The 13,399-nt window shown below is 37.3% G+C and overlaps 1 protein-coding gene across 19 annotated transcripts in view; it reads right to left on the reverse strand.

The window, feature by feature from the left end:
* ROBO2 (roundabout guidance receptor 2) overlaps positions 1 to 13,399 on the reverse strand; it is a 1,378,235-nt gene that overhangs the window by 549,773 nt on the left and 815,063 nt on the right. For all 19 annotated transcript variants that reach the window (XM_063630541.1, XM_063630549.1, XM_063630540.1 and 16 more), the window contains exon 2: positions 12,741 to 13,067. In XM_063630541.1, the coding sequence (XP_063486611.1) occupies positions 12,741 to 13,067 (327 nt within the window). The remainder of the gene's footprint in view (positions 1 to 12,740; positions 13,068 to 13,399) is intronic.

The following is a 13,399-nucleotide window of genomic DNA, read 5'->3' on the forward strand; positions in this document are numbered from 1 at the left end:
AAAATTGGCTGGGCTTGGTGACGCATGCCTGTAGCACAAGCTACTGGGAAAGCTGAGGCGGAAGGATCACTTGAGTCTAGGAAGTCAAGGCTGCAGTGTGCTGTGATCACACCACTGCACTCCAGCCTGAGTAACAGAGTGAGACCTTGTCTCTCTCTCTCTCTCTATATATATATATACATATATATGTGTATATATACGTATATATATGTATATATGTATATATATACTTATATTTACATTCACGTATTTTTATATATATATAGTCATGCCTTACATTTAACTGCATGATCCATTTTACATTAATTTTTGCATAATTTGTAAGGTTTAAGTCAAGGTTCTGTTTATTTATACTTTTGCCTATGGATATTTAATTCCACCAGCATCATTGGTTGAAAAGTCTATGCTTCCTCCTTTGACTCATTTTTAAATATAAAAAAATAAAAAGAGTAATTTGAAAGTCAAATAGACCAATGTTAATGATACTATGTATTGAACTTAGAAACTATCGAAGTCAGCAAATGTCTACAAATACATATAGCAATGAAATAATGCATATAAATGTTAATGACTCAAAAAACTCCAGAAAGTATCCTAAAGTAGTAAGATATCATCGCTATTATCATATTTCTTTTTCTATAAAACTTAGTCAAGTTATCTTTGGATATTCAATGATAGATGACTTGTCTTATAAATTGGATTCTTAATCTCCAAGCTGCTTTGGCCTGCAAACATGTCAATAAGAACTGAAAGTGATGGATTTTCTTGATACTAATATTTGACAACTAGGAACTGTACAGAGAAAATCAAATTACTTGAATAAACTAATGAGCTCTCAAATGTCAATATGTAACTAAATAAAAAAATAGAAAAGATTACTCTTTCTGTTGTTTCTTTCTGTCATATCCCAGGAATCACAGAATTGTTGCACCAAAATGCTACTCTTGGACTTCACCTATTCCAGGGGTCATCATTGTATTTATACAATTGAATAACTGTTTCTGGGTAAAATACCTTAAAAAATGCTAATGACTCTTTTAAGTGTCAAATGATTTTGTTTGCTTGTTCAAGTAAATCAGTGAGGATGCTTAGCATAGTAATTAAGAAAGCAGGCTTAAGACAGGCTGCCAGCGTTTGAATCCCAACTCTCTTTTCTGTGTACCTCAAATACAATAGAGAGAAAGTAATAGTACCCAAATTTTAGATTTGTTTTGAGAACTGAATCAGCCATAAGTGTGAAACACAGAAATAAGCCTGGCCCTTAGCAAGCACCAGAAATTATTATTAATTATTTTCTCCCTAGCAAAATCATTTCACCTGTTTCACATTCTCTTGCAGAGTCAGCCTCCTTCTCCTCCGTATTTCACAGCAGAGCAGCTCCTCCTCCATCACTCTCACACTTACCACATTCTAGACCATCCTATTGAAGGTTCTTTGATGGCAAGAGCCATGCCTTGGTTTTTGTTGTGGTGGTGGTTTATTTGTTTTGTTAATATTTTCATGTTTTAATTGTGGCAAAAAATGCATAACATAAAATATACCATCTTAGCCATTTTTAAGTGTACAGTTCAGTAGTGTTAAGTATATTCACATTGTTGTGTAACAGATCTCTAGAACTTTTTCATCTTGCCAACTGAAACTCTATACCCATTGAACAAAGCTTGTTCTAAGTATCTGTACCCTAACACCTAGGTGAGTACCGACCAGTAGAAGGTACTGTACAAAACTCTAGCAAACTAAATTTAAATCTTCCCTTGAACTACAGATGCATTTTTTAAATTTCTATCAACCTTTTTTTTAACATTTTATCTCCTCTTTTCCTATTCTGAACTTAATTAATCAACTTAACCCTCATCCTACTATACCTGAACATATAGTAGATCTCCTCCCTCCACATTCTTAGGCTCCCATCTACCCCACACTGTGTTTATCATGTCTCCTTTTATACCTCACTTCCAAATAACAAGCCCACATCAAAGAGGGCTCCCTTGGGTTCTAGGATAACATGAAAGCTCATCAATTCGTTTAGTCATTACTAATTTCTACCTCGCTATTTAAATTATCTCCCTCTACTACCCTACATCCACTCCCCAATTAAGCTAATGTATTATTTGTGCTCGAAGTCTGGCCAAGCACAACCTCAGGGTTTTGCTTTTATACTTCTTTCCGGTTTTCTAAGTCCATCTGTCATTCAGATTCACCTAGAAGCAACTTATGGCCCCTTCTCACTCCTGCAGTATGCCCTGTCTGAAGGCCCCTACCCTACTTCACTAGGGTGGAATGTTCACTGCCACCTGAGGCGACTCAGACTCCTCATATACAGCCCAGCACCACCGACATGCTCTTAAACCCGTTTTACTCTATTTTTTTTTTTTTTTTTTTTTGAGACGGAGTCTTGCTCTGTCAGCCAGGCTGGAGTGCAGTGGCGTGATCTCTGCTCACTGCAGGCTCCGCCTCCCGGGTTCATGCCATTCTCCTGCCTCAGCCTCCAGAGTAGCTGGGACTACAGGCGTCCGCCACCACACCCGGATAATTTCTTGTATTTTTTAGTAGAGACGGGGTTTCACAGTGTTAGCCAGGATGGTCTCGATCTCCTGACCTCGTGATCCATCCGCCTCGGCCTCCCAAAGTGCTGGGATTACAGGCGTGAGCCACCGCACCCAGCCAAGGATGTTTAAAAATTGATTTAAGAGAAAGTATTCTCTGACCCTGATGGCTCATACTTGTAATCCCAGCACTTTGTGAGGCCAAGGTGGGGGGACGGTCACATAAGGCCAGGAGTTCCAGACCAGCCTAGGCAACACAGTGAGTGGGATCACATCTCTAATATCACATCATATATACATATATATATATATGCATATGTGTATATATGCATATATATAAACATGGATACACACATATATGTATAATATACTCATTCAATATGAATAAGCAAGCAAGAAGGAAAATAAGGCAGGTGAATTTATATAAAATGATTTATATCAAATATACCTCACGTTAAGGAAAAAAATATATGTATGTTTATACGCGCACACACATATATATGTATAATGTACTTGTCCAATTTGAATAAACAAAGCAAGAAGAAAGAAAATGAGGCAGGCAGATTTATATAAAATGGTTTATATCAAATATACCTCATGTTACGGAAAAAATAGTTACATTTCATTTCCATGTATAGATACTGTAACGTTTATTCCAAAATCTTGGTTCAGACTTAAATGTTAGATAATCACACAGACAAAAAATGTGATGACTGCCTTTATACTTGCGTAACTAGGAAATGGCCTGACTCTCAGAAAGAGGCACCTTTGTCCTTTGGTATCCAGGAGACTGGTCTCAAGACCCCTGAAGATACCAAAACCATTGAATGCTCAAGTCCATTTTATAAAATGGCATAGTATTTGCATATAGCCACATATCTTCCTGTATATATTAAATCATCTCTCGATTACTTATAATACCTAATACTATGTAAATGATATGCAAACAGATGCTATACCACATGATTTGTAATATTTCTTGTTGGTATATTTTTGTTAGTTTTTAAAAATTATTTTTAATTCGCAGTTGGTTAACTCCTCAGATGACGAACCGACAAATGTGTAGGGCTGCCAATATCGGTGAGAAAGAAGAGCCTTTTCTCTACTCGGGTGTTAATTTAAGCTGCTTCCAGGCCCTGTCTGTCATTGCATCCAAACACCTGCCTCTCTTACAACCCTTGCTTGAAGTCTCTCCAAAGGCCAGAGCTGTGGTCAGAATGTTTATATCCCCCCAAAATTCATATGTTGAAATCTTATTCCTCAAGGTGATGTTATTGAAGGTGGTGCCTTTGGACGATGATTAGGTCATGAGACAGAGCTCTTCTAAATGGGATTAGTGCCTTTTCACCTTGTGAGGACACCATCTATGAATCAGGAGGTGGGGCCTCACAAAACCCAACCATGCTGGCTCTCTGAGCTCAGGCTTATAGGCTCCAGAACTATGAGAAATAAATTTATTGTCCTAAAAAGCTACCCAATTTATGGTATTTTCTTGTAGTAGCTTGAACAGACTAAGACATCCAGAGATATTAAACTACTGATGTCTTAGCAGACAAAGGAGGACTATGCTAGAAAACTTCAAATAGTTTACAGAAACATCCCAACCTGGGGCTCAGTAATGCTTTCATAGAGTATTTTTTGGGAGACAGTGACAAAAAGTGGATGAATATCTAATTGACAAAAATGTATAAGTATTTTTAATTCAGAAATGGGTGGTTGAGAATTGCTTTTGAAAATCTCCTAAGAGGAAAAATCAATTCCAATGGTATATAGTAGGGATAATATCTTAATACTATCGAACCTCATCCCTTAGCAGCTAAATCATAGACTGTTAGAAACATCTATAAAGCAAAAACTTACAGAGTTAAACAAAACTTCACCTACTGTTTTTACTTCTATACTTCTGTAAAGGCCTTATCATATATACTGACTCATGCTTAAAAGAAGTGTAAACTTCCTTAAGTAATTATAGAAACCTTGTTGGGGGTGTTTCAGAATTAAAAGATGTATATTATAATTACCAGAAACAAATTCGATCTAAAGAAGGGAAATTGGAAATCTGTATTCCACCGAAACACAAATCCTGGGAGAAAAGCATATGAGTTACTGCACGAAATTATATTTCCTAAGCATAATGTCAACCTACATACATTTTCAGTAAAATCAACTTGCATCTACACACCAGTTGAAATTTAATAAATTAAAAATTTATAGTAAGAGGCCGGGCGCGGTGGCTCACACCTGTAATCCCAGCACTTTGGGAGGCCAATGCGAGACGATTGCTTGAGGCCAAGAGTTCAAGACCAGCCTGGGCAACATGGCAAAATCCCATCTCTACTAAAAATACAAAAATTAGCCAGGTTTGGTGGCACCTGCCTGTAGTCTCAGCTACTTGGGAGGCCGTGGTGGGAGAATCACTCAAACCTGGGAGGCAGAGGCTGCAGTGAACTGAGATTGCACCACTGCACTCCAGTCTGGGTGACTGAGCGAGACTCTATCTCAAAAAAAAAAAAAAAAATTATAGTAAGAAATAAATTTAAAATCCTAAATTATCTTTCTTAACTTTATATAAAAAATGTTTCTGGGATCGAAAACCAGAGCGGACCTCAACATATTTTGTCTCCTTAACTCTTCATATCACTATGAATGTGTTTCCTTGTCATTTTATGGATAGGATGTACATGACTGCAGACCTCAGGATCATACTCAGAATTATACTGTTTATGGGAATAAACTTTTGAAAAGTAGAGGACACAATGACTTCACTTCATTTATGTGCTTTCCCAGGAGTCAGAGTTAATTCAGGCTAATTGTCAGTGAATGGCAACTTGAGACTTGTTGAGAGAGAGTTTGAATACAGTTAATTCAATCAACAGAAATAAACCTCGTATCAAAATACAGCATTAGACATACTTAAATATATCACAAATTCAAACATGTTCCCCAGGTGTAGCAATTTCACATCTTCATTTGTGAAGATCAAAGGAGAGACTACATTTGAAAGTATTTGATGGAGTATGGCAAAATTAAAAGGCACACTCACAAAACAGCCAAAATAATACATTCGCATTATCCCGTGAAGTACCTTGAGCTAGGGGGCGTTTTTCAGTTGTGTAAGTACCCTCCTCCCCTACCACCCACCATCACCACCAAAAATATCTGAAATCTCACCTGACATTTATAGAAATGCAAATGGGAAAATTACAAAAAACAAAAGTTGCTCCTATATTCTTTTTGATCCTCACCTGTAAATATTAGTTCCAGCCCAACTCATCGCCACGAAGTTTGCATTTAAGTTGATATATTTGTTTGTATGCTTCTTTGTTTCAAGAAAGATACAGAATAATAATAGTTCTTTGTTTTCCCACTCTTAGACTTACTTAACTGACTTCTAGTATAATCGCTCATGAATTTCTTAGTTCGAACCTGACAAGTAAAAGAAAAAACCTCAGTGTATTTGGAAGAGAAAGTAACCCGAGAACAAGAAAGTACTGCCAGTTATTCTCAGGAAAGGTAATGTCAGCTTCTGAGAAGACAAATTGCCAGCTTTCAGAACAAATACAAACAGAACAGAAAATGAAGTGAAGACTCAAACAGTAAGATTATCCAACTTAATTGGGACCAAAGTGAAAACAGTCTAGTAGAAGTTACACAAGGATTTATTAGGAACTTTGTGGCCATCCGTTGTTTCCATATGGTTAATTGTTCTATATTTTTAAATAGTTGAATCTTACCTGAAATTATGGACTCACAACACAGAAAATCTAACATAACAGCCATACAACAATATTGATTAAACAGTAGAAATGTTTTATGACTGTGTTTCATACTGAGAGGGGAGTTGGATACAGTTACTTCAATGCACCAGTAAATATCATTTAATCTATACTTAAAAATAATTACATATAAATTCCTCAAAAAGTTAAACAGTTACCATATGACTCGACAATTCTACTCTTAGGCATAAACTTAAGAGAATACCCAAATGAAACCGTATGTGCACACAGAAATGTGTACAAAAATTTCCATGGCAACATTGTTCATAGCAGATAAAAAGTGGGAGTCATGCAAACGTCTATCATGCGATGAATGGATAAATAAAAAGTGGTATGTTGATGCCATGAAATATTATTGAGCAATAATAAAGAATAAAGTACTGATACATGCTAAACAAACAGGATCCTTGAAAACATTAATGCTAAGGAAAAGATGCTATTATAGTCACACAAGACAATATACTGTATGATTCCAACATATGAAATGTCCAGAATAGGCAAATATATAACTATAGAAAGTAGATTAGCATTTACTTAGGGCTGGGGTGAGAGGGTGCAGGAATGGGAACTGGGTTCTAATGGGTATAGAGTTTATTTTAGGATTGATGAAAATGTTCTAACTTTGATTATAGTGTTCATTGCATAACCCTGTGAATACACCAAAAACATTGCTTGCATATATTAAATGAGTAAAGGATATGGTATGTTAAATGTATCTCAATTAAGCAGTTTTTTAAAAAGCTCTCTATGAATTGGCCTTTTTGCAATTTAATTTATCTTGTATCTTTATGATGTGTTAAGGTATTTTGCCTAGATAAGATTCATTTACAGCCAAAATAAAATAAAAAACAAAAATTTACATATTTATTAACTTGAGGAGATTAAGGAAGGTATTTACCTTGTCTTCATTTTCAGTGCCACCTGTGCCCTCTCATACTAAAGTCAGTCTACTTCTGTAACCTCTCTTCTTTGTACAGATAAACCATCAATTTAAATTTTGGTTTAAAGCAAACAGGAGCATTATGTTTGGACAGGGCTCCACAGCTTTGCTGTTCTCACAATCTGTGACCTATAAATAATGCAAGACCTTTTCCTTCTCTAAATGACTTTCATACAGCATGAGTCTTGATACAAAAGACAAAAAATAAAAGAAAAAGAAAAAAAATCATCCTGAAGTCATGGAATTCAATCTATTTCCAGTTCCACATTTGAATTATGAATCACATCTGTTCTCTCATAACTGCATCAAAAGCCAACTTTTGAACATGTAGTCATTTTATTTATCAAAGCAAAGGTAAATCACAGCTAATCTGAAAAGTTTCTTGTGTTTTGTTTTAGCAGTAAGAAAAAAGAAAAAAAAAAAAAGATTGGTTTCTATGTGACCCCTGACCTTTGAACCACAACCTCCTTGCCACTAAAGCATTCAGCACCTCATTTAATCTCTACTCTCTGCACTGGCACAGTGCTGAGAAAAGGAAACGGAAAAAATAATCTGGGGACTTCATCAATTTTTCATGAATTTTCATTTAGGCCAGAACCCCCTCTTACCCTGGTCAATAGATCAAGTTGCTGTCATATATTTGCCACCTGGGGCTACAGCTGCCATCTCTAGAGGCTGCCACTGACTCAGGCTGCATCACAGGCAGCTACAATCTCTGTGAGGACCCCCTGTGCTCCTTCTGCTCCATCAACAGGGAGCACCAGTGTTCAGAACTGAAACTTTATCTGCACCAGCTACACCATGGCTCTCTTGGTGGTCCCACTGGAAAACTACGTATTAGCTTTTACGTAGGCCTCTTGCTTATTAACTCTGCAACTGTTTTCTAACTATTTAAAAAACATTTTTTGCCTAGAGATTATTTTTGAGGTCAAGTGACTCAAAAAACATTTTCTGGATAGCTATTTTTTTTGGAAACTAAGAAAAAAATAAAAGCAAATTTAAGGTGATTCATTGCAATGATTGGTCCTCAATTTTTTCCCCCTGTTGTATTGTTCCAGAACATAAAGCTGAAGCATGTATTAAAGGAAAACAAACAAATATCAAAATGAATGCAGTATAGTAAAGAACTGGCTCACTTCCAAAAAACCAGTCAAGACAGATGGTTATCAATAAAATTCCACATTTCATATCATAGTAGAATCCAAACATTTTTGAAATTAAAAATGACAACTAATGTGAAGCAAAAATAGTAAAAAAAAAATCCTTATTTTTTATCAATAATCATTTTATAATAAAAGTTGTGACATGTTTATGTCCTACATATCAATACACTCTTGACTACTTAGGTACATGTAGGTCAGTGGTTCTCAACTGACTTTCTCTCCTGGGGAGTATTTCCAATGTCTGGAGACGTAGTGTTTGTCTCAACAGGGCTAGGGAGGATCCCATGGGCACCTTGTGAACCGCCAGAGGTATGTCTAAACATGTTACAATGCCCAGCACAACCCACCCACCCACCCCCACCCCCCCCACACACACACTAAATAATTTTCTGATCCCAAGTGTCAGTAATGCAGAGGTTGAGGTACCCTGCTCTAATTCTCCATGCTCCATTCAGAGCTGCATTCTAGGGAAGAACCGGCAGCATGTGCTACTTCCATCCCACCACTACTCACTCTTCAGCTGTTGTACTCTGTCCCCATCACTGGAGCCCACAGGTACTGTTTATTTGACCATCATTTGGGATTTGCGTCGTGTCAACCACTTTTAGTACTCTTGTGGTTTGTTTGTTTGTTTGAGATACAGTCTCACTCTGTCGCCCAGTCTGGAGTGCAGTGGCACAATCCCAACTCACTGACACCTCTGCCTCCCAGGTTCAAGTGATTCTCCTGCCCCAGCCTCCTGAGTAGCTGGGATTACAGGCGCCAGCCACCACACCTGGCTAAGTTTTGTATTTTTAGTAGAGTCGGGGTTTCACCATGTTGCCCAGGCTGGTCTCAAACTCCTGGCCTCAAGTGATCCACCCACCTGGGCCTCCCAAAGTGCTGGGATTACAGGTGTGAACCATCACACCCGGCCCCACTTTTAGTATTTTTTAAAGTATTCCTTGATTATTCCTGCCACTTCACTGCCCATATTCTATCACTCTGATGCCTCTCCTGAGCCTGATCCTTTTGCATGAGCATTTCTTGCCTTAACCACCACTAAATATTACTGTTCTAAGCAATGGAATTGGACTCAGCCCTTATTACATGCTCCCTGAACACAGCCTGCCTGGAAATCACATCTACTTCTATATACTTCCGTGGCTTCAACACCTATCTCGGAAAGACCTCTCCCCTCAACTCCAGAAGCTGTTTCTTTAATGCAACTTGAGATATGTTAAGCTTACTATTTCATTGGTATGTCAAACAATACAGCTAAAGTTTACCATACTGTTCTGTTCCCTAGAGTTATTCCTCCTGTACCTACCCTTCACCTCTGTGGATGGTAGCACTATATACCCAGTTACTTAGCCAAAAAACAAAACAAAACAAATCTAGTAATCATCCTCTACTTCTCCAAACTGATAATGCCACATAGTTTATAATTCCTAAATATGTTTCAAGCTGTTTCCTCCTTTCAATCTCCACTACTATGTTCAGTTCAGAATCTAGCATCAACTCTTTTCTGAATTATTTGACAGCTACTTAACGCCTCTCTGACTTCAATCATCATACCTTTAGTGCAATCTTCAATTCTCTTTCAAAGATTCTCTTTTCTCGTAACAAAATAGCTTAGATTTTGATTCAGCACATGCTTACCTTTCCAATTTACTCTGCTCTCAACCTTATATCCAGACACCTGGCAGTTCTCCGAATACACAGTGTTCATTTAAGCTTCCATTCTTTCTACCAGGATGGTCTTTCACTTCAATTTCCACCTGGGACATTCTTACATGACCTTAAATCACAGCTAAAATAATGTTTCCTCTTAGAATAATTTCTTAAACTTACCTATCTAGGAAGAATTAAATACCTTCCCTCCAGATTTACATAGTATTTTTTACCTGTCTTTATAATAGGCTTTATTGTTTGTCTATTTAATTTATTATAGTAACTCTTTATTTACATGTTTGTCATCCCAACTAGAATGTGAGCTCTTTGAGACTACATTGGAATGTGTCTTCATTGCTATTCCTTAACACCTCTTTCAGTGGATATCCGCCTTCTGTTAATAAACTAAGTGAATGTACCACAGTGAGTATTTACGTTGTTTTCTAAAATATGAAGGCCAATTTAACATAATCTGAAGTTGTTCCTCTACAGCTGTTCCTGTCATTTTATAAAAATACACATTAGTTACCAATAAGTACTGAAAAATCACAATGCTTTGACCCAAATTTCCATATTAATATGTTTTATGAAATACATAAGGAAAGATAGAAGACTGATGAGCTAATGGAAAGAGATGAGCAACATATAAATGAATATTATTTGACCTTGCGATGCCTCAAATGGAATGAACTGTTGACATGGCATTAGAAAAAGGAATTTTATTCACTCCGTAATCCAATTTGCAAGCCTTCTTGTTTTCCTCTCTAGGTCATGAGTAATTCAAGCATTTCTTAAAGCTCACTTATTTCAAAATAAAAAAAATTACTGTCACATTACACACACAAAAAAAATCACGGTTTAAAATATTCCCACTAAAACAGTTTGATTCATTATTAATGATGCAATTAGAAAAGAAAGCAATTCTTTTAGATGAAACAATAAAATGACTGGTCAATTTTTATATACTTTAATTTTGAAAAGTAAAATTTTGTTGAGGATTTAAACATGTTATTTGCTGCTGAGTAGATAAAATTTTTAAAATGAAAAATTAAAATTTCTTAATTTTTATATATTTAAAATAGACCAGATTTCATTTAGAGTGTTTCTTCAAATATGACACAATTCCCTAAAAATAAAAACTAGAAGATTCAGGACCTGGTCTAGCATCCCCATTAATTTATTGTCTGAATCTTGGCCACCTAAACTTTTTGGGCATCATTTTCTTTATCTTGAAAATGGGAGAATAATGCCAGTCATATTCACCATAAAAGGGTCTGCTGGGGGAAAAAATCAATAAAATTTGGTATTGAAGTATTTCAATATGTTTGAACAGTTTCCAAAATTAGATATTTCAAAATAAAAATGGAACAGGTATGGATATTTGCATCTTGAATTTTTGTGTATTTCAAATTGCATTTAATTTAAGGGCTTTTTGAAGTATCATTTTATAAAAATAAAACTATTTGGTGGCCAGTACAAAATCCCATTGTTAGCTAAAGCCCTAATGCTCATATCTCAAGGCATTTCACAAAAAATAAAAAATATGGATCTTAGGATTCTCCTAGTCTTTTCCTATTGGAGTTAAACATTTCCAGCATCCATGGGTTCCAGGTTTCTTAGCAGAAACTGTAAATCAAAAGCAGATGCCTGAGAACAAAAAACTTCATTGGAATAGCTGCATAAGAAATTGTAGGCGAGTGGATCCCCTGAGGTCAAGAGTTCAAGACCAGCCTGGGCAACACGGTGAAACCCCGTCTCTACTAAAAATACAAAAATTAGCTGGGCGCAGTGCCTGTAATCCCAGCTACTTGGGAGGCTGAGACAGGAGAATCACTTAAGCCCGAGAGGCAGAGGTTGCGGTGAGCAGAGATCGCGCCATTGCACTCCAGCCTGGGTGACAGTGGGAGACTCTGTCACAAAAAAAAAAAAAAAAGAAAAAAGAAAAAAAAAGTACAATTTTGTTTACCAAAAGAAAGACATGAGCCCATGAGCTATTATTTAGGAGAAAATATATATAGCTATATACATAAGATTCCAGCATCCTGAAATCTCCCGATTCTCTTATGTTTGAAGATGTACATGACAACAAGGAAGCTGAAGAGTGCAAAAATTTTAAGGCATAATTGTTGGCTTTTTTTCTTTTTTTTTTTCTTTTTGAGACGGAGTCTGGCTCTGTCGCCCAGGCTGGAGTGCAGTGGCGTGATCTCTGCTCACTGCAAGCTCCACCTCCCGGGTTCACGCCATTCTCCTGCCTCAGCCTCCCGGGTAGCTGGGACTACAGGCACCGCCACCATGCCCGGCTAACTTTTTGTATTTTTAGTAGAGAAGGGGTTTCACCGTGTTAGCCAGGATGGTCTCGATCTCCTGACCTCGTGATCCACCCGCCTCGGCCTCCCAAAGGGCTGGGACTACAGCCGTTGAGTCACCGCACCAGGCCTGCTTTCTTATAATAACATATTGGCCATTTTGATTTCATATACACAAATTTGTTGCAACACTCTGGCTTGATATTATCTTGACCAGACTTCTCTGAAGAAGACCAAGTAAAATTATGCAGTGTGTTGACTGATTCTTTAGGTTTTAGCGTCCACGGGAACACATCAAAACTTATTTGAAATAAATAAAAGTAAATGTGCATATGAGGTTCATTATGTTCACTTACATGCCACTTCCAGAGATGCATTTCGACTCACTGCTTCACCAAGATAGTTCCTCGCAACACAAACGTAGCTTCCTTCATCAGGTTTACTTCTGCGCCCATGCACGATGCGCAAGAAGAATAAGGATCCGCTGGGCAGAAGCATCCTGTGGGACCGGGGATCGTCCTTGTCAGTCTCCACTCGCTCCCCATCCTTGTACCACTCAATGGTGGGCGTTGGCCGGCCCTCTGCCTTACAGTTTAGAGTCGTGGGCTCTCCCTTAGAGACGATGACATCGGAAGGATGCTCCACAATCCGCGGGGGAAAGTCTTCCTGGCGAAGACGCGATCCTACAAAACATGACAGAATAAAGACAAGCTTTAACATTTCCTTATCTAAACCTTCGGTTTCACTTAGGTTCCTGATGGGAAAATTAAACTCTTCGATTATCCAATTGAACATTATTTTATGTTTCGTTTTGTGTATGCATCTCATAAGTCATCTCAACTCCTTTGTAGAATGGGGCGATACCAATAAATTAATATGTTAACTCAAAGGAGTTAGGTTTAATGTGTTCCATGAATCACGACAAGCAAAAGTAAAAGAGAACAAGAGCCTTTCTTGTTCTTCTGGGATCAGCATGGGTACTAAGATGAGTAAAACTAGTTTCCTGTCCTCAGAT

The sequence above is a fragment of the Symphalangus syndactylus genome, chromosome 21 (genome assembly GCF_028878055.3).
Source record: "Symphalangus syndactylus isolate Jambi chromosome 21, NHGRI_mSymSyn1-v2.1_pri, whole genome shotgun sequence".
In the NCBI taxonomy this organism is placed as follows: Eukaryota; Metazoa; Chordata; class Mammalia; order Primates; family Hylobatidae; genus Symphalangus; species Symphalangus syndactylus.